The sequence below is a fragment of the Poeciliopsis prolifica genome, unplaced genomic scaffold (genome assembly GCF_027474105.1).
Source record: "Poeciliopsis prolifica strain line A6 unplaced genomic scaffold, Auburn_PproV2 SCAFFOLD019, whole genome shotgun sequence".
NCBI lineage: Eukaryota > Metazoa > Chordata > Actinopteri > Cyprinodontiformes > Poeciliidae > Poeciliopsis > Poeciliopsis prolifica.
The window spans coordinates 1,638,490-1,660,731 of NW_026562394.1; the positions used below are offsets into that span (position 1 = coordinate 1,638,490).

At 37.8% G+C, this 22,242-nt stretch overlaps 2 protein-coding genes across 5 annotated transcripts in view; one reads left to right on the top strand and one right to left on the bottom strand.

Annotated features, from left to right (window-relative positions):
• The first annotated feature begins 1,944 nt into the window (after positions 1–1,944).
• Positions 1,945–8,785, top strand: slc22a6l (solute carrier family 22 member 6, like). The gene is made up of 11 exons (XM_055043960.1): positions 1,945–2,311; positions 2,450–2,840; positions 2,956–3,059; positions 3,200–3,354; positions 3,684–3,852; positions 3,953–4,076; positions 4,159–4,274; positions 4,359–4,573; positions 5,149–5,257; positions 7,984–8,187; positions 8,308–8,785. The coding sequence occupies exons 2-11, from the start codon at positions 2,454–2,456 to the stop codon at positions 8,399–8,401; spliced, it is 1,677 nt and encodes a 558-aa protein (XP_054899935.1). The 5' UTR covers positions 1,945–2,311; positions 2,450–2,453; the 3' UTR covers positions 8,402–8,785.
• Positions 8,786–10,323: 1,538 nt separating this feature from the next.
• nrg2a (neuregulin 2a) overlaps positions 10,324–22,242 on the bottom strand; it is an 84,208-nt gene continuing 72,289 nt past the window's right edge. For 2 of the 4 annotated variants that reach the window (XM_055043591.1, XM_055043590.1), the window contains 6 exons: positions 20,830–20,853; positions 19,401–19,503; positions 18,833–18,956; positions 18,630–18,757; positions 16,892–17,113; positions 10,324–14,859 (listed from right to left, as the gene is read on the bottom strand). In XM_055043591.1, coding sequence (XP_054899566.1) covers positions 14,205–14,859; positions 16,892–17,113; positions 18,630–18,757; positions 18,833–18,956; positions 19,401–19,503; positions 20,830–20,853 — 1,256 coding nt within the window. In that variant the 3' untranslated portion in view covers positions 10,324–14,204. The remainder of the gene's footprint in view (positions 14,860–16,891; positions 17,114–18,629; positions 18,758–18,832; positions 18,957–19,400; positions 19,504–20,829; positions 20,854–22,242) is intronic. The other 2 variants (XM_055043593.1, XM_055043592.1) reach the window with 1 other exon arrangement.

Sequence of the window (22,242 nt, forward strand, 5' to 3'; positions counted from 1 at the left end):
GGCCTTTTTGAGTTCCCAAGCTCACCAGTCAATTCCTTTTCCTCAGAATGTACCAGACTGTTGATTTTGCTACTCCAAGCATGTCTGCTATCTCTCTGATGGATTTTTTCCTTTTTTTCAGCCTCAGGATGTTCTGCTTCACCTCAATTGAGAGCTCCTTTGACCGCATGTTGTCTGGTCACAGCAACAGCTTCCAAATGCAAAACCACACACCTGGAAACAACCCCAGACCTTTTAACTACTTACTTGATTACAGGTTAACAAGGGAAAGGCCTTTTGAGTTACTTGCAGCCTTTGGAGTCCATTGTGCAATTACTTTTGGTCCCTTGAAAAAGAGGAGGCTCTGCATTACAGAGCTATGATTCCTAAAGCCTTTCTCTGATTTGGATGTGGAAACTCTCATATTGCAGCTGGGAGTGTGCACTTTCAGCCCATATTATATATAAATTGTATTTCTGAACATATTTTTGTCAACAGCTAAAATAACAAAACCTGTGTCACTGTCCAAATATTTCTGGCCCTAACTGTAGCATCACAGAAACATTGCCTGCTCACCTTTAGGATCAGATAAATAATTTACATATTCTTCCTCGTCTGGTTAGTCATTCAGCCTTGAACATAGAAAGCTGCCAAAACTAAATAGCTGTATTCAGTCTTAGCTGAGACTCAAAGTTTTTTCCAGAGTTTTATGTTATAGTTTATGGTTTATTTCTGTGTTAATTTTTTTTTCCGTTTCAGTCCCTTATTCTTTGAATAATGTGAAATTAAGTAAAAGAACAAAATAAAAGATGAAAGCAGGACATTTGATATCTCCCGTTTCTCTTTCTCTTGCTTGTCTTTTTTTCTTTATGGATATATTCATGAAAGAATATCTCAAGTATGTGAAATGGAAAAGAGGGGACTCTTACAACCAATTTTTTATATAAAAAAGAAACCAAAGTTTAAATATTTCTGTGTTAATTTTTCTTAAAAAATTAAATAAATTCCCCCGAAATTCGTATTAAATCTACATATTTTTTCACTGAGCTAAAATATTTATACTGAGATTGAATTATCCTGTTGCAGTACTAAAGGGGCTGCATTATTAAAATGTTTATTTTTTTTTATTTATTTGGTAAAAAACAAGAAAAAATTCCCATCCACAGTTTTGCCACACTTTGTGCTGCTTTTTTCACAACCCATCCCAAAAAGACATGTTAAAGTTTTCCAAAATGGAACAGGTAAAAAGTTATTTTTACAAAGCACCGCATGATACAGTTTTACCTTGATCACAGTTTTAAATGCAGCGATAAACAAGAAATATGCTGAAGAAGGAATAATGTAGCAGCTCAAGTCGGTTTCTGAGTCAGACAGCTGAAAAAACTAAGATTTTCTTGTTTAGCCCCGGTGCACCTGCAGCTTCATTCGCTCCGACGTCTCATGCTGATTATTACATAAGAGAAAACATTCCTCAAAACTAATCAGCAGGAATCTAACAAAGCTAAAGTAGCCATTATTTAAGTCTTTTCACCTTGAAAATATAATTATTGGATTTTTTTAATGTCATTTTCAGTCATTTTCTTCTATTTTAGTTAGTGTGCAAAGCAAAGCGCAGTAACTTATTTACAGTGTTATAACACAAGGTGCTAGAGAGAAGGAGAAAAGGTTTGTAGTGTTAAAGGGCATTTAAATTGTTGAATATTGATCAACGTCTTTTGCAACTTATGCCAATGGCTCACTCTTTGTTCACTTACTTATTACCTCTTTTCTTCTTGTTTATCTTTAATCCTGCTAACTTCTTGGTGCTCTAATCAGCAAAGAATAGCAGTTGCTTGATTTCATCTGTATGCACATGTGCCTCTCTCTCTTTTTCTCTCTTTTACCCGCACACACACACACACACGCACACGCACCCGCGCACGTGTGCGCATGCACACGTTGCCATTCATATTAAGTAACCACTAACGGGCAGTGAGTGTTTCTCAGTGCAAAGAGAGAAAAGCGCTAAGGTTGGACTGATGCTGGAGTTCTTTCAAATCATTCAACAAGACCTGTGCAGCAGGACCCCGTACTTTTACCTCTGTGCTCAAACAGAAAGCTGCTAATTCCTAAGGTTGAGAAGAAGTAGAGGAATTTCAGAGCCGCTTATGGATTTAAATATGGTGCAGTGACAAAGCTGTTTTTTTCTCTGTGGAGCCATTTTTTCCCAACTTTTCAGAATTCATATGGGGATTTTAGGTAAAACTTAGTTTTTGTGCTTTCAATATCAGAAAGCATTTTTTTTTTATTGTTTTAGGAATTTTTCTTCACAAAGCAAAGCGTGATCAACCAGGTAAGTTTGTTACATTTCTTATCATGTAACACTTTGATGTCACAGATAGTTACAGAGTGCTTGCTTTTATATTCATCTGGTGTAAGTTTGTTAATGCAGCAGAACCTGAATTTTAATATCAATATTGTGGTTGTGCAGAAAGATGGCCTTTGCAGACCTCCTCGAACAGGTTGGCAGCACGGGTCGCTTCCAGATCCTCCATGTGATACTCCTCTGCACACCCGTCCTGATGATGGCCAGTCACAACCTGCTGCAGAACTTTGTGGCCATGGTGCCTCCTCATCACTGTAGCACACATTCCAACATGTCTCGGACCCAGCTGAGCCCAGAGGAGATTCTGCAGATCACAGTACCACTGAATGCAGCAGGGAAACCACAGAGTTGCCAGCGATACGTTGCTCCACAGTGGCACCTCCTGGCTCAGAATGGTAGTTCCGCTACAGAGAAGGGATATGGTGTCGTCCTGGAGGGATGTGTTGATGGTTGGTCCTACAACATGACGGATATGACCTCCACTATTATATCTGATGTAGGGCTGCCTTCTTCAGACTTTATTGCTATCATGGCAGTTTTAATCAAGCCAGAGATGATAGTAGGATACACTTACATGCTTGTTTTTTTGATGTGTATGTTCTTTTCTTCAGTGGCATTTGGTGTGTGACCTGCGCTCCTTAAAGCAAATGGGGCAAACCATTTATATGGGCGGTGTGCTTGTGGGGGCTCTTGTCTTCGGAGGCCTTTCAGACAGGTATCCTCCGAATTTCATCAGTAGTTCCAACTCCATCTGATAATAATTGCAAACATTTTCAAAATCAATAAAATAGTCTTTTCCTTTAATGTGTCTTTAAAAAATAAAATAAAATGCCAAACATCACTCTTCTCTCCTAGATATGGCCGCCGCATCCTCCTGCTGATCTCTAACCTTCTCATGGCGGTTTCAGGAACGTGTGCTGCTTTCTCCCCTTCCTTTTCCCTCTTCTGTCTGTTCCGGTTTGGTTGTGGCATGGCTCTGTCCGGCGTGGGACTCAACACCTTCTCACTCAGTAATTAAGCATTCAGTTTAAAGCATGAAAACAGCAATAAATTGTTTGCTAAATGGATAAAATACAGTTTAAACCTCAGACAAACTTTGGAAGGCAATAACAATAATAACCAAGATGTTATTTTTTATTATCATTATTGATGTTGATTTTATTTTTGAATGGCTGTCTTTAACTAACATAAACTGAAATAAAACTCTTGAGCAGCATATCTGTCTGTCTCTTCACCTGTCTCTTTCTATATTCTCTATTGTAATCTATAACTTCCATGTGACTTTTTATGGATATTTCTCTGGAACTAAAATGCTTTTCTTCGATTCTTTCACGTGAAGTTGTGGAGTGGATCCCGACTCGTGTGCGGACATTCACAGGGACGGCAACCGGCTACTGTTACACTGCGGGGCAGATGCTTCTGCCAGCCCTGGCCTACTTCATCACAGACTGGAGGTGGTTGACCCTGGTTGTGTCGTTGCCCTTCTATGTATTCTTCCTTATTGCATGGTAAGATGGTGAATACAAAGATGCAAGTGAATTGACTGTTCAAAAGCCATTTGTAAATGGCAAAAACCATCCAATAAAATAAACGTGTGTATATTCTCAGGTGGTTTCATGAATCGTCAAGATGGTTGGCGATAAACAATAAACCTGAACAAGCTGTCAAGATGCTTAAAAGTGTGGCCAGGTTTAATGGCCGCCATGAAGAAGGGGAAAAGATTAACGTAAAAGTATGGCAATGTCATTTTCATAGAATTGTGTTTTCATTCATAAAACGGGTGGGTATTGAAAGTTTGTCTTCCTTATGTGTAGATGCTGCAAGAATCTATGAAAAAAGAACTGTCCTGCTCCCAGGGGACCCACTCTGCCCTTGATCTGTTCCGCACGCCCAAAATGCGCATCATGACTTTCTGCCTCAGTGCCACCTGGTACACATCCTGATTTTTCGATAAAAAGACACAAACCAAACTCATCTTTAAGTAATCTGCAGTAAAGGACACTCTCTCTCTCAGGTTATCAACCAGCTTTGCATACTACGGCCTTGCTATGGATCTCCAGAAATTTGGGGTGAACATCTACTTGATACAAGTGATCTTTGGAGCAGTCGACATCCCCGCTAAAGTTATCATGACTGTGTGTATGAGTTTCATTGGACGCCGGCCATCACAATGCGGTGCTCTTATCATAGCTGGAGTCACAATTCTGATCAACATACTGGTACCTTATGGTAAATATGGAATGCATTTCATTTATCCTGGTATTATATTATATATTATATATTTTACGTTACAACCAGAAAAGTGTTTCTTGAGACAATAATTGAGAGACCAACACAAAACAGTGCATAATTTTGAATTGGATGAAAAAAATAATGTACAACTTTTTTTTTTCCAAGTGAAAACCTAAAAAAAAGAAAAAAAAGTGTTGAGTGCATATATTTTTATTCAAACTGTGACAGCAACTGAGTGACTTTAGAAGTGGCTTAATTAGTGGATAGAGTATCTCCGTGTAAATCCATTTGCTCAGGGAAGGTCTACCAAGCTTGTTGGAGAACATCAATGAAAACCATGCAATAAAGTGCAATAAAGTTAGAAATCTTATTTTGCTCTTGAGCCCAAATATACCAGTTCTACTGTAAAACATGGAAGTGGGAGAATCATGGTGTGAGATGGCATAAAAGAAACTCCTGAAAACAGTTTTATTATAATCATTTTTTTTGCATGCTCTATAATAAACTAAGCATACAGTTATTTACTGAAATGGAAAAAGTTACTGTTTAGTAATGTATCTGTTTTTCTTTAGACAAACAGACTGTGCGAACCTGTCTGGCAGTGTTGGGCAAAGGCTGTCTGGCTGCATCCTTCAACTGCTGCTACCTTTACTCTGGAGAACTTTACCCAACTATCATCCGGTATGTTTTAAAAACAGAAAATCAATGTTCTTCAATTTTATGATGTGAGGCTAATTCTGGATGAGGCAGGTGTTTTTGACAAAAATAGAACTTGTCACTTTGTTCAGTTCACAAACGTCTTGACAAAAAATACCCATCAAATTTTAAGCATGATTAAAATAATAAAATAATTTAAAAAATCCCTAGATGTTTATATACTTAATTTCAGAAGAAAGAAAGTGATGAAAGTGCAAAAACAAATTAAGCTTAAAGTTGATAAGGTTTGTGATGTAGTAGTGAAAATATACTGAATTCTGTTTGCTTCTCTGTTTATTTACGGGCATAGGTATTCAGTGACACAGGTCAAAGGGTGGAGGTTTGCAGATTAACAGTGTCACACAGTGTTCAATTCAATCCAAACTTGGACTAAACAGTGAAGGATTGAGTTAAATAAGTGACCATTTTCTCACATTTGACCACAAGTATCCGTACGCCTCAAATCTTTCAGATACAACAAGTTTCAATGTATTTTACTCAGATTTTATGTGTCAGAAAACAGAATGAAAGAGGAAGGAAAGTGGTGCATGGTATTAAAGGAGCGTCGTGAATCCAAAGAAGCATTGTGGCTCTACAAATCTTTGCAGTGCCACATTTTGTGGTATTTACAGCTGCAACTATTTTGGGGTTTGTCTCTATCAGCTGTGCACAACTACAGACTGAAACTATTAGTGATTCTTTCTTGCAAAGCAGCTCAAGCTCAGTAAGATTGGATGAAAGGCATCTAACAAGTGCAAACGGATAAATTCAAATGCAAGCCAGACTTATTTGTTTTCATAAGAATAAATTTGGAAAACAATTTCAGATCTTTTTCTTCTACTTATGCTACAGTGGACACCTGCCTGTTCATGGTTAGAACCGTGGATGTAACCCCAAATTAATTATGGAAAATGTACATATTCACAGATGTATTTTCTAAGAACTGCCACTTTCAACAGCAGCCAGTCCAGGAGTAACATTTATGTTCCTTGTACCCCCAAAAGAGAAAATAAGAAAGACTGTGGATGTTAGCTTCTGTGCTCGGGCCAAAACAGTATCCACAGAAACAGTATCCACAGAACCTGTTAAAGCATAGTAAGAGTTATTTGGTGATAGTACTAATTAAATAGATAGGTTGCAGCATTTTCAGCGTGGGTGTCAAGTGTTGGCAGATTCCAGTTATTCAGAAGTGATTGTCTGAATAACTGGATCCCTGGCAAATACCTGGGATCCATTTTACTACTACTTTGTGTTGGCCAATCACATATCTTCTAGTAGAACACAAACAATTGGGCCTGCTATTAAACAGTATGAATGCATCACTGCATTGATTCATAAGTATTATTGGTAAGACTGTAAACTGAAAAATCTTCTTACATAAGAAAATAGGTTTTTGTCAATTTAATAACATCTCATCTGGTAAAAATGTTTTGCAAACACATTCATAAAACTATTTTTGTTAATCTCAATGAGATGTTCCGAACAAGCAAACAATCAAGGAAAACAAAAACACAATTTACAACAACCATGAAGCTGAGTGGTTTTTAAACATTACCTGAGAAACATTTACAGACATTTAACAGCTAAATTTACCCTCAAGAATCTGTGCCAAAAAAAAGCCCTAAAAAACAGCATTCAAGGAGTTTGTAAAGGTTTTGACAAAAAAAGAAGAATGATCTAAGAGTTTCAGGTTGACCTTGGGAAATCTCCAGGTGACCTTTGGCCAGGATAAATACTTTTGACGTTCAAACAGGTTCCGCAAACAGATGTTGGTGATGAGTGCCAATGACTGCAGGCTAATATATTCTCTTGTATGAGTTTGTTGTGGACTGCCAATGTGTCAAATGAGATTTACAGAGTATTTGTTTTGTCTGGAATATAAAGTTTGTAACATCACATGGCTTTTTATTCACTCATTTATTACAAAATCTTTTTTTTTCACAAAAGATTTCCATTCATATTTAAAAGAAACTAAAGCAAATCCAGGTTTCTTGAAGCACTTGAGTCTGACTCATGATTGCAAAGAGGAAAAATATGTGTGGTTTGATTTTTTTTTTCAAAGACCTGTTGTGGGCATTTGTATTCAGATCATTCATTGATCCAAATCTTTTGATTGCAGCTGTGACTGTTTGCTTAGCGTTGTCCTGCCACAAGGTGAACCTCTGTCCCCAGTTTGTTTAAGCCTTAGTTTTCTTCTCAGTATTCCCTTATATTTAATTCAATTCAGCAGGAGATGGCGTGTTAACGGGCATTTATAGTGTTAACTTTCCTCCACATAACATTTTGAATGTAGTCTACTTTCACTCTCATCATCTCATCTTCTCCTACACCTCGCTTCTGACTTGAAGCAACCTGCTAACGGGATTTAGCAGGTTGATTTAACACGTTTTTTTGGAGGGTTTCTTTTCAACTGTGACATTCATAGAGCCATCGCTCCAAAATTAGCTCTGAATCAACTCGTTCTCCCTTCTGATTTTGTCACATTTTTTAAATTGTCCTCTCTGTCAAATTTTTATAGTGGAACTGTGTGAACACTGCAAAAATACAAAATTGATTCAATATTTAAATACCTACTATTTGCCTTTAAGAATGTCCTCTGACAGGCTTTGATTAGATAAAATGCCAATTAAAGGCTGTAATATAATTACATTTTTAACTGCACAGCAACTAGACCACTGATTCTGCTTTTATTGTGTCTTTTTCACATTCAGTCAAAGTGGCATGGGTTGGGTGTCCATGATGGCTCGTGTGGGAGCTATGGTGGCTCCAATGGTTCAGCTCACTGGGGACTATATACCTTGGCTGCCAGGTTTAATCTACGGAGGAGCTCCAATTCTCTCAGGGTTTGCTGCAGTTTTTCTTCCAGAGACACTGGGCACACATCTCCCTGACACAATACAGGATGTGGAGGACAGGTAAAATCAACATGTGAAGTTAAAAATTAAAAACAGGAAATGGCTCAGTCTTGCAAAAACACTTTGAAATGCAGAGAAAAGATGGTTTATACAGTTTTCCCTTTTCTGTTCTGAACTCAGGGGTTCTGAAATAAGCTCCAAATGTCCGATCTCAACAAAGGAAACAATGATCTTGCAGGACACTACAGTGGATCTCCTCAAACAGGCTGCCTGAAACCCCTGCATATAAACCTGGTGAATGTGCAGACACATAAGTAAAAAAATGGCGTTTGTACGATTTGTTTTCTTCTTAGCTGCATATTTGATTTCCACAGTTTATTTTGTGTTGTTTTATCTGGACAAATGGAGAAAAGGTGTTGTTTTGAAAAGGTCAGTGAAATAATCTGAAGGCATCAGAAAATCAGATCTGCGGTACGTTTGTTGGTGAAACAGTAGCTTTGAGAAATTCAAGACTTCTTTGCAACAATCATGTCTATAACCCAAATCTCTGAGTTGAATGAATTCAAGGCTGACTATATGTTTATTGGTGCTTTTGTAAATTTGTCTTGCTTTGCATGTACCGCTTTGTATTTTTTAATAAAAGTGAACATATACTCCACTTCTGAGTTTTATTATTTTTAACTCAGAGGGAGCTGTCAAAATTTAATTTAGTCGTATTTAACTGACCTGAAAGAACTATGCAAATGATGAAAAGCAGAAGAAACCAAAGAATGCAAAAGTTCATATCATCTTTGCTAACTCAACTTTCAGCTGATGAACCCTGAAAGTATACCATCACTTTGTGTGAATACTATTTATGTTTGCAAGGTGTTTTCCTAAGGCAAACAATTTAATTAAAAAAAATCATAATCTTGAAACAAAGTGCTCTTTACACATACAAATGTCCACGTTTTGTCACGTTACAGCTACATACAATGTATTTAAATGGAATTTTATGTGAGGAAAATATGATAAATGAAAGGTATATGATACATATTATAAGAAAACAACTACCCAGATCACATACTGAGTAGAAACTCCTTTTGCTGCAATTACCTGAATAATTACCACTACAAGTGTTTCAGAATTCATCCTGTGTTGGTCTGTCACATGCAGTCCCAATTAATTTATTGAGCACTTAGTAGATTCAAGGGATGAAAAGCTCAAGGAGTATCAATGGACTCCTTTTTTACCCTTCAGTAATTTTTATTCGAGAGACAGTCAATTTAAATTTTTTTTTTGTATGTGGGATCATATTCTCTTTTTTATCTCTTGGAAATGATAGCATATCTTTCTGGTGTGTTTCTTTTTATTTTTCAATTCATGTTGAGAAAATTACTGCATTCATGTAATTATTGCAATAGAAAACATGTTTCTATCATTTTAAGTTCTGGAAATGCAAAATGTGCCATTCATACCCTATATTTCAAAATATCGTTTTATGTTGAGCCATTACATCACTGTAATCCTAAATAGGGCCAACACATTTATCAATATGTGCAAGAAATCAAATGAAAATAACTAAGCAAAACTCCAGAACTTTAAAAAGAATATACTAATTATTGCATCCTGATATAGAATCATTTATTTATAGACTAAAGGACCAAATACCCAAATATCTCAGAAGGCCAGTTGTACTCTTGAGGCTGTTTGCTTTGTCTCCATCTCGTGGATCTTTTGTAGTAATGCAGAATAGATAACAAAAAAACCCAATCCATGAAGTGCTAAAGACAGCTAAAGGCTTAAGTGACATTTACATTGGTAAATTAGAGAGTAAAATGCTAAAGATAGCTTCTATTTACTTATTTTACATATCGCTTTAATGAGGCAGATGAAAAATATCCATTGTCGGATCTTATATTTATTTAAAAGGCCATTTTATGTCTGATTTTTTTTATTAAAGAGCCCGAAGACACATTCTTCACCTATTAAAGATCAATTTATGGTATTTGGCTCTTTTTTTGTGCATCTGAGACTATAACCCTTTTACTATAATTTATAAAGCCCCAACCGTCATATTAAACATATTTCCTTTCACCTTGAGATTTTATGTGTGCACTCCTGAGAGGCGCAACAACATGCCAAAAGACAGTACAGCCTTCGGGCTAAGATCCAAAAGAAAGAAAAATGCTCTTCAGAAATAAATGCAACATAAGATGATATGAATAAAGATTTATTTTTCATATGAACAGGTGGATTCATTTTTCACTTTATTTTACAATCTATGACAGTCTCGCATTTTTAACTTATTTTTTTCTAGCATATTTCAGGAATGACATGAAGAGGGGGTAAGGATTCCTTTTTATTGCTGAATGTTAAATGAAATGCACATTCACTGACTCAAAATAATTGTCTGCTGCTTTATTTTTCTTCCTTATTTTTTTTTTTCAGTATCCATGCACCCAGCTAACCTTGATCACAAAGACATGCAGAGGAGAGGTGTTCAAACATTTCAAGCGAGGGGTGGGGTCAGGTGTATGTTTGTGTGTGTGCATGTAGGCGTGGATGGGTGGGGATCATAAAATAAAAAAAAGAAGAGACTGGCAGGACATGCCTGGTACCGTATCAACTATCTGAGAGGATTGGTGACGTGAACAGGGTGTCACATTTGAACTAGAGGTGTGGAGTCGTCTCTCATCTCATTCAGGCAAACAAAATTCGACCCAGGTGAGAAACCTGATGAAATATTTTTAAAATGTGATGGAGGTGTGACCAGAAATCGCTGTCTATAACAATACCTCTGTGCATTTTCCAAAATGCAGATACATTTTTTTGACAGTTGTGGGTCAATATTCATGGGACAATTCAGTATTCAGTTTTTTCTTAAAAAGAAAAAAAGGACCAGCTGTGATATGTGATCGTTGGCTTAATTTCTTACCATGTCCCTTTAAAGTAGAGATGCACCGATGAGAGACTTGTGACCGTTTTCTGTTTAGATTTTTTCTGTTATCTGTCTCCGTCATAGAGTTGACATCCTATTGAGAGCACAGGCTTTAAAATGGGTTTACTCTTTTAATCCAAAACAAAATCAGATGGCATGCCCTTTTAAAGCTGAATTTAGCATGTTATGTTAGGAGTTAGCGTGATTAGTGCTCTTAGCATTAGTAGATATGAACACCAGTCTCTGTGTGTGTTCCCAAGACAATGTAAACCATTACCTAAAGATTCTGAAATCCAGAGAATATTTTCTGTAATGTGTTCGGCTGACCTGGTATCTACAGGAATCAACTCCAAGTCAATTTGCTTCTTTGCTAATGTAGCAAAACATTGTTTTGTCAGCTCCTCACTATGCAAAGTAGCTATTGGCTTAGCAATAATTTGACTTCTAATTTATGCAATTGGAGAAGTGTGTACATTTGTAACAGCCATTCTAAAAGGCAAAGGGCATTTTGGGAAAGCAAAAAGTTTGTAAAAAGCACCCCAGTGATGTTTAGGATTACAAATGAACTTTCTTCACAAGTCACAATTTTAGATCTTATTTCTGGATGTGACAAAAATGAGCTAAAATACATTCTCAAATTTTATTTATATCTGTTTCGGTGGTTTTTACATGTTTATTTTTTTTTAATCCATGTAAAAGTAAAAAAATGAAGCACATGCTGCTCACTGAGAAAAACTATAGAAACTTTAATGTTTGAGTCTGAAAACATGTTGAATAATACATCAAAATTTGTAAGATTGGTCTTTAAATGATAAATATTCTAATAGAGTCACCAATTGATGTCCACTGCCTGACGGCTCTTTCTTATAATTAATAAAACGGGGGGGAAACTATGTAAAGTGCAAAAGTAAAAATCGGTGATGAGGGAGCAAAATCCCCAACATCTGGATAATACTTGCTCTTTAATTTTGCAGCATGAAAAAACATATCAACAATAAAAAATAGTTTCAGTTTATATAATTTCTTACATCTACATACTTCCTTAGACTTCCTTTTCAAATTCCTCATTGATAATGAAAATAGGTAGAAATATTTTATTCTCGCCATGTGTTTTATGAATGGATCAAATAGTGAAGCGGTTTGGGGCGGTTGAGGTCAAATTCTCCCTGTGATGTCATTTCTGTCATAGCATCAGCTGACTTGTAAAAGCTGGTCTCTGGTTATAGATGGTTTATGTGCCAAGGTAAGTAGCATGTTTAACGCGAAACCTTACCACGCACAACATCTCATATAGCAAGGGACATACTAAAATCCAACAAGACAGATCACTGGATTTCCTGCAAACGCTGTTTAGCCTGAAAAATAAAACTGAAAAGAGCTGAAATGTTTGATAAAACAGACTAATACTCTACTGACTGCACTCATCTCCATGTGTCATCTCCTTTGGGTTTGCAAAATCAGTTTGAGTATTTGATTGAACAGTCTCCAGAGAAGCTGAGTTGGATTCTTGGCACATCTCCACTTTAAACGAGGGTGATTTTAATATATGAGCACCTTGGTAAAACGATCATTTACAGATTAAATTCAAAACGATAAAACGTGTCAAACAGACAAAGCAGTACACAGTACTACTAGACGAGACAATATTTGGGAATGTATGTGTGATGTGGAGTGGTCTAATTAAATCCTGTGTCACAGACACAGCTGTTCTGTGAGCAAGTAAAGGATGGATAAAAGAAATGGATAGCAAAATGGCTTTAAAAAATAACTCAGGTAGGCACCCATTTTTCTCATTCTACTCTACAGGCATTAGTTATTTTTTTGAGCACACAACACACTACAGTCACCTCTTAGAAAATGATGTAGTCAAACAGCAAAATGTAAAGTTTGCATATTTTTGCATTGTATGATCCTCCGTAGTTTTCACAGCTATTTCCCTACATTGTTTTACTCTTCCACCTTTTCTTTGCGTTGGACTGGTAGACTGCGTGTTTACCTCCAGGTCCTCAACTTCCGAGAACCGTCATCTTAGGTAGGCCTTAGTCAAGGGGTGAGGAGGGATGAAAGTGGGTGTGTGGGGTGTAGCGGGGTATGTGGAAATCCTGAGACACTGTGTGGCCTTAAAAACAAGCCACAGAAACAGAATGGAAACAGAATGATAATGAGATGTGGGAGTAGAAGTCGTTTGAGTGAAAACAGATGCTATCTTTTGTTTTGGTCTCCTACGTCGGTATGCCCCCTCTGTGCCCATCAGCTAAGCGTTTGTTGGCCTCGTACAAGGATGTTTTAAAAAGGACAGAATAGGGGAAGACTTGGGGCCAGATAGTTGTAAACACATCATTAAGCAATGACCTGCATAATACAACCTGGCCTTACCTGTCCACCTTCACAAGTGGAGGGAAAGGGGAAGAGGGGAATGTGGCAGCTCTCTTGAGATTCACACATTTAAACTCACAACGTGATATTCTCCTAACATTCACGAACGCATGCAAGCAACATTACGCTCACACAGATTCATTTGTACCTGCACTCAACCCAAACATCACTATCTTCTTTCTTCGTCTTTCAGGGCACATACGTCAGAAATGCTCTACATTGTATTTGTCAGGCGTTCTGTTATATCCCCGACCCACCAAACCCTACAGGACGAATCATATTAATGTAAACACACACTTTATGTTGAAGTGGTTTATATTGCGTGACATGGAAGGGGTTATGCTCCAGTGGGGACAGACTTCTCAAAGAATGCCTTTTTTTGGAAAGAAAGTGAGACAGAAAAAAAATAAAATAAACTCAGACAGAACAAAAGAACATAAATGTGTATAAAAATGAGGCGTCCATATAAGAAAGGCTACAAAAACCTCCACTGGCCCTCTGGCATCGGCAAACAGCAAAAGGCACCACAATATTACTCTATTTTTTTTTTTTTACGTTGTGAAAAAACTGGCACATCTTTTTTATGCTGTAAATCAAAATGTACATATAAATAGAGTTTTCCCTATAAAAAATTCTTTGCTGTTAACTAGTAGACAACTTTTGCTAAAATGAAAATAAATATTTCATTTGTTTAGAATATCTGTCAGTTATATAAAATAAAAATATTTCTTATAGATGCAGGTCTATACTATATTGATTTTTGTTGGTTCATCGTCACTCTTTAATGGGGCGTACTGTCCGGTTTGGAGCGTGACTGTGTGAGTCTCGTATGCATGTTGCCACGCCCGCTGTGCCACCCTGACGAGTGAGAAGTCCGACTGTCCACCGGCCTGTAGATGGTGGAGGGCTCGGCGTTCATGTTCTGCATACTGAGAAAGGGAGTGCTCTCACCATCCTCCTCTGACTCGCTTTCTGTTAGGCAGCTTCGAGATCCATAGTCCCGAGATGCCTCGTATCCACGCGGGGCCACGTGGCCGTTCAGTCTGGATCTCCTCCAGCGCCGGCTACCAGTTTCACTGGATCCACTTGTCTTTGGTTGCTCCCGAGAGGAGAGGTACTCCTGGGTGGTCTCATAGTCTTCTTCCTCGGCCAGCCGGTAGGGGCTGGAGGGCAGGCTGCCCCTGCTGTTCTTTAGGTAGGTGCGGCGCTGCTGCCGGTAGGGCTCCTGGCACTGGGCATCATGTAGGGGCACCTGGTAGCGGCGCAGCAGCGGCTGGTCATCCTCTGGAGGATAGGGGTTGTGGACAGCAGGAGGAAGCGACATGGCGTGGCTGGCATTGGGGGATGTTATCTGGAAGGTAGGCACCTGGGGGGGCAACGAGTAATGGAAATCCACCGGGGACAGGCGGGCTGGTGTTGTCAGGGCTGACACGTACCTGTTTGAAGAACAGATAGAAATTTACAGGTGATTGGATCAGGACAAAGAACAGAGCAAAGAAGGAGAAGAACACAAATCACACCCTTATTGTCAGGTTGAGCAGAAACTAGAATAGTGAGTGGGAGGTACTTTTCCACAGAGTTTCTATGTTCATCAACAAGTTAGGATACATGGTGTGCATTAATCTACTTCCTTCTGCAGAATGTCTTTCATAAAATATCTGTTAAATTATGTTTTACAACTGATTCAAGACAAAACATGCTATTGTTGGCTGACTTATTTTCGTTTTACTACTCAAGCTGGCTCGACTTTTGCTGATGATGAAATAGTCTTCATTGGAAACGATCCTGCTTCGGCTCAGTACAGCTCCCCAATGAGTTTGGTTTTCTGGACCGCTGTTGTTTTGCTAACAGTTTGATCCAATAATTCACATATATTAAATTGATCTGCATTGGATATAAATGAAAATGCATGTCTACGAAAACAGAATTTCCAACATTTATCACCTTCCTTGTTAGCAGATTGTGACAACATTTGCGTCTTCTCTGCATTCAAATGGCAAAAGGCAGGAATAAAAAAAATATACATATTCTAAAAGTGGATCAATTTTGCGATCAGTCACAATTTTTTTCTTTAACTTGATAAAAAGATTTAAAGTGTAATTAGTCTGGTGTAATGTAGCCAGCCGATAGTCCTTAGAGAAGGACTTGTATTATTCTATGCTCCATACAAATAAAACAAAAACAAAACTTCTTCTCATTTTGGCACTTTCTCTGGGATCCCATTAAACAGAGTTTAAGTCACAGTAACATATACACATTATCCTCCTTCTTTACGTCAGTCCTAGATAATTTATTTTACTTCTTAGCCCTGATTCCATTTTAATGATTTACATGTCTGTTCCATATTGTTTCCATTTATTTTTGTGTTTTGCACTTTTCCTTTTAACAGGCTCTTGGCCAAGTCAAGCTTTCTGATTAAAACTGGTTCTCAAGCATTTTACCTGGTAATATAAAGACAAAAAAAAAATAAACATATTGTTTGAAAGTTGTAAGTTTTTAAAACTTTGATATACCTTAAAAGTGCATGCATCAGGTTTTAGTGGCAGGTCCTAAGATATGGAAAGAGCTGAAATCGATACATTGATGTTACTGTTAACCAATTTTTCATAAAGTCAGATAGTTGGATGAAAATGTACAGCCAAACAGCAGTAAATTTTGATGTGGAAACAATAATGGAAATTTTTTTCAGTAGGATTTCAAACATTACAACATAGCAAAGAGGGCCTTTGTGGCTCAGCTCTTTTGCCATTGATATCGCTGGCAAATTTCAATTCAACTTGCAGCAAAGCCATAAAAAGTGAGTAACTGTACATAAAAAACAGATTTTTCGAATAAAATGTGTACGGCAGACATGAGCATAATACTTTAAAAAAGTCCATTGTGACTGAGCAGCTGTGCAGAACGTTCATGCTAGGCGACTAGCCTGATGTTTTAGAAGATAAGGCTGGAAGGGTTACTGTATGTCATGCCCAGAGCTGCATAAGAAGATTGCTATCTTGCTGCCTACAATATAAAGAAAAATGCACTGGATAAATATAGACTAGAGCAGAGTTGATGAAAGCCTCATTTCCTCCCTTGTCAGGATTTCCTTTTGTGCTAACTTGAGCTTCAAGTATTTTTATGGCAGAATTATCATCTTTTGTGAGTGACACGTGGCTTACTAAAAAATAAGAAAAAACAAAAGAAAAATCGAAAGCAGCAAGTGAAAAACAGCCTCTACAACAACATATTAGAAAAGGAATAATAGTCCTATAGCTGCAAGAGCAGAGTTCCCACTGACATAAGCACTTTTTCTAACTTTTGCCTCCCTTTGCATATTTGAACATCATGCCTGCTGTGTGTCAGTTTCCACTGATTGCCCTCGCTGGCCTCTTCGAGGTGGACACGGAGCCAGCAGAGAGGGGAAACTTTTCAGCGTGTTTATTACAGACTGAGAGCCAAATCGGCCGGGCAGGCCTCGCTTCCCACCTGTCGCTGTGTGGAGAGTCTCCCAGCGAATCGAACGAGTCCCCGTACTGCAGGCCCGGCCGATGGGGATCAGAGTAACCACAGTGAGCAGCTCGCCGCGCCCGCGCTTCCATGCACGCAGGACTGCTGCATTTACTGGTCCCCACGGACGATGACATCATTCCCGGCGAGTCAGAGAGGAAACTTTCAGAACGTTCCAGGCTCCATGTCCGTTCCTCATGTCTGTCAAATAAAATAGGTGTTAACATACACACACCCTGAAGTGTCCCCAAGATATATTTCTCTTTCTTTGTAGACCCTGAAGAATGCCTTTGGAGAACAAAAGGAACCGTTTCACTGTTTCCACAGGCGAAAGTGTTTTGTTATAATTCATGTGTGTTAAAACCACAGATTCTATTTCATAATCTCCTCCCTTATAGTTGATCTGACTAGTAGAAACTAACGGTGGTGACATTCCTGCACACTAAACAAGATGGGTTTATTTCAACACTGCAAAATCAATCAATAGTATTTTCTCAAAGTTGAAAAAACTTGTATTAAAAGCTTGACTCACAATTTTATTTTATTGTCTAAAAAAATATTTCCAGTCAATTGAATTCACCAACAAAGTAAATGATTTTGTTTTAAATTATCCTAAATCACAATAAATTAATCACAATTTTTAGGTTTTTGTTGATCATCATATAAATTTAAGACATCGATAACCAGGATATACACAAAAGTCTTTCTTAAATGGTGATTTTATGTATTTGGGGCGAAAAAGTCACCATAAATAGAAATCAGTCTTACATTGCTGAGGGTGAATTTTGGCCCACTCATCTAAACAATAGCTTGCTTCGATAAAAAATGAAGATTTTCAAACAAGAATTGCCTGTTTACAGCTTGTTTGACTCAGTGTGTTGACTAGGCTAGAACCAAACCATCATTTAACTTGTTTTCTCCCTACCCTGTCAGTAATTGAGTTGCTAGTGTGTTGATGTATTTTGGATTAATGTTCGGCAAAATCCAAGAGCTTATTTTTTCCACCCTTGTTCAAGTTGGTTTGGATGGCATTTTTTTCTACAATAAATAAGATAATCATTGCAATACTTCATGCATTTTGTATGTTAGCAAATACTTTATCATATTAATTATTTCATGAATGGCATATTGTTCCATTGTCTGTCTGCAGTGAAAACATAGACAGATAAACAACTGAAAACCTTTATTTGACTAAAACTAGCCAAAATCTCAACAAAGCGGGACAACTAACCAAACAGACGGAAAACCACAAAAACACTAACATCAAAGGAACATTCTGAAAAATGGAAATCTGAAAAGCATCCTCTGTTTTTCAGATTCAGACACCCTCTGAGTTGAGGTGCTGGGAGAGTAGAGAGAAGAGTTGGACAGAAACAGCCAACGGGTGGAAAGATGATTTGAAGGAAACAGGTTGAGAAAACCCGAGGGAAACTGAGGACACCTAGTGATGATTACAGGCAACAAAAATCTCCAGACAGTGACTCTGGGACAAGAGAAAAGGCTTTTGAGCAACAAAGACAGCCCAATAAAAATGAACAAATCATCGAAGCAATTTTTAAATAAAACCTAACCGAGACAGAAATACAGCAAGAATGAGTGGACCACCAAAAATTAGTCACACAATCTAACCCAAGGATGAATTTTTGTCGCAGTACATCACATCAGTACAAGAAAGCATAACATGACACACACAGCGTGACACATAATGACTGCTTACCTTTGAGTAGATGAGTGGGCTCGTGTGGAAGAGTTGTGAGATCTGGAAGAGGCGTGACTGGCTGGGAATGATCGCTCTGTCGCGGGCTGTATGACTCGCTCAGTTGCAGGGACATTCTTTGATATGTACTGTAAAAATAGAAAGATTAAGAAATGTAAAAGAGAGAAAACTCTGAGTCGATACGTTTATGTGTTTAAACGTACATCCACCATAGGGATTTCCTCCGGGCCGGGTCCTGGGTGATTAGGTCCGTTAGCAAGGTTTCGATTGGGATGTTCAGGACACATGTTCTGTCGCATATGATTGTGCATCTTCTTTCTTTGTTTCCTGTTGAACAATGTTTGATTAATTTTTTTAATGTTAAGCTTGCAATTCAACAACAGAACTAGAATTAATTATGCATAAAACTGCATATTAGAGGAATCATATTATATTTTAAAGCTTATTTGTATTAAATAAATTCAAAAGTATATATTTGTAGTGACCTACTCATTGTTTTTCAAATCAGACTGGTTATTTTAAAAATACATTTTGGCAAAATACATAAATAAATACAATTATTGGCATGCCAAACATGAAGTCTTTACTTTCCATTGCATTCTCATCAGCATAGAAAACATCTTTCTCAATTTCTTTACACAAAATAGATATAACTATTAATCTACAATTATTTTCAGCTGTAAGCAAGAGCATTACTGAAGAAAAAAAAGTGATGATATATGTCCAAATGAACACGCATAGTCACATAAACATGTCATCTGCAGAACTTACTTGGTTTTACAGTAGGCAACCACACACAGGATGCCCACCACCAACAGAGCCACACAAATACCCGTGATTGTCAGGACTCTTTTCTGGTAGAGTTCTTCTGCCTCTGTCAAAATTGAACCCATGAGACAACAGAGAGAAAAGACAGGAAATTATTAGCTTCACAAAGGAGGTGATGCTTCCCAAAGTACTTTCCAGATCTAAATTCTGTCAAATAAATCTTCATCCTCCTAGCAACACAAACACAATATACTCTAAGCAGCAATAAAATCTAAAATGTCTAACATATATGCAGCAGTCCTAAACTTTAAAGAACTATACATCTACTTAAGAATTTAGCAAGGAACAAAACATATTGTTACATTATAGAAACCAGTTCATTTTAAAGTTAAATGTGATTTTTTTGAAGAGTGATTTGTGTTTGAACAAAAAAAGAGCTCCAGTGCGGCGTGGCTGAGGCACAAAAAGCTGTGCTGACAGGGTTTTGATAAGTAATGTGACAGATTTCTCATATCCCCTAAAATAGGAGGCTCCGTCTTTCATTCACTGGCAGCCATGTTCGTCATCATGCCAATTTGTGAGAAGTTTATGGCACCATAAATAAAGTTAGTTTATCTATAGGAGTAAAGTGGGAAATATTTCACGGTGCATGTCATCTGCTGATAATGACTTTACACAGAGGAAATGATACTGGTGTTTCTGCAATAACACAGTGTTCCTCTGTTCCAGTGCGTGAACACACTTGTATAATTGCACGATGTCTGAAAGGATGCCTCTAGTCATTATTCTAAAATCTCACACTCTGAAGCTCTTTTCTGGTAAAAGGAAGAAAAAAAAAGGTATCAGAAGACAAAAGCCAACAATGAAAAAGAGACAGAAGCTGATAGAAAGGAAAGGGAAGGCTGTCAAACATTAAAATATCATGCATTAGAAAAGGGAGAATTTGAGCCAGGAACACACATATCATGATTCAGACTTCAACATTGCATTTCTGCACTGCTAACAACAGAGGATTGCAATACAAATAGAGGAGATCACATGTAAATCAAAAGTGAGACAAGGCATGTCGGAAAAAAAACGATAGAGATGAAGGAAAAATTACTTGGACTGAAAATGGAGTCAAATCATCTGGTAGGGACAAACATGAGACATCATGCTTGTTATGAATGAAATTAAAATCCAAGCTTCTAAAAGGGAAAACTATCGTCAGTATAAGGTGGAAACTTCTGATCACATGTACGGAGGGACATACTGAATCCATGTTAATGATGCCAGCTTGTCATTCGTATGAGTTATGATCACTCCAGAGGTTGATTGGTTAATAAAAAAGGGGGCGGGGGACGATGTGTTTTACAAATCAACAAGCATGTCACATTGACGGACATTGTGGGAGCTAGGCGAGGACTGAGAGTCAAAATGGATTGTTTCATACCCATAAATTCAATCCCAAGATGCTCTGCCATTGCAGAGGGTTGACAGATGGAAGGAGAAACAAGAACAAAAACAAGAAACAAGAGAGCAGATTAAGGTAGTGGCACCTTGGAGCGTACATATACATAGTGGTGGATAAGTAACTTGACAACACAGCCAACTGAAACAACAACCATGTCAGAAATTGTTCAAGACAAGACAAAAGCATGCAGCACACACTTTAAACTAAACTATACAACTCCACACAAAACAAATGAACAATGCTAATTTCACATTCACGATTGGGGCTCTCAGTTTAGAGGTGAAATGAGTTCCAGTAGCTGCATGTCTCAACCCAACATATAAAGTCTTTAACTTTGTCACAACTGCAATCCTTAATGTGTTTGATTGTGCTTTAAGGGACAAATCAACTCAACGTTGAGAATAATTGTGAAATTGGAGGGGAAAAAAATGTCGTTTTGAGAATAGCATCCCTCAGGATGATGGTACCACCGCCTTGTATTGACTCATTAACTCCTAACAGAATGAACCACATAACATTTTTTTGTTTTAGTCTTAAACGTCTCACTTTGCATGAATACTCTCCGAGGCACTGTTTATTGTACAGCCAGTGAAAGCAGCAGAGCTTTATATTTTTTAAAATTCCTTTCTGCAGAGATGTTTCAAGTTGTTACATAAACAAACTGTGAATGGGGATTGAATTTTGGTTGCATAGTAACCCTCATTGCTGCTGTTTGGGGAAAATATGTCTCATATGCACAGATTAGCCGTGCTTTTCACTGCTCTGCCGTGCAGAACTGCTACACTGTCAGTTCCCTGACACACCCATCACATGAACAGGCAAGTTAAAGGGCTGCTGTTAGAACAGGGGTTGCTTCAATACAGCTGTACTCAATATTGGAATAATATCGTTGAATTATTGCTGGGCCTAAGCTTTCTGGCAGAGCGAGGCCATAGGGATGTTGCACCAACTAGCCGAGTCCATAACTCTGGCAACTCTGTTGGTTTACTTGGGCTTAAGCGAGTCCCAGCTGTCCTTATGACAACATGCCTTATTAATTCAAGCCCTCACTGCTGAGAGGAAGAAACCATCCTCCTTCTCTGCTGTATCTCACGAGGAGAGATGCACCCTTCATCTGGGAGAAGCCTCAGTAGGTACAAAACGGGAGTTTTTTTCTGCATGCTCTTTCAATTAATACCTTAATTTCATGTACAATTAAGATGTTTTTAATGTGCCTTGCAAAAATGTCATATCCAGAGACCTTTGTTACATCTTCTCACATCACAATCACAGTCTTTAATGTAGTATGTTTTATTGGGCTCTTATATGAAAAAACCTCAATTTGAAGTGGAAGGAGCATGATGCATGGTTATCAGAATCTTTTAGAGATACAAGTTTGAAAAATACCCTTCC

Coding starts and splice junctions, on each gene's coding strand:
- slc22a6l (XM_055043960.1), top strand. CDS start 2,454: ATGGCCTTTGCAGACCTCCTCGAACAGGTTGGCAGCACGGGTCGCTTC. Junction 3,853..3,952: donor GTATTCTTCCTTATTGCATG/GTAAGATGGTGA, acceptor GTATATTCTCAG/GTGGTTTCATGAATCGTCAA. Junction 4,077..4,158: donor GGGAAAAGATTAACGTAAAA/GTATGGCAATGT, acceptor CCTTATGTGTAG/ATGCTGCAAGAATCTATGAA.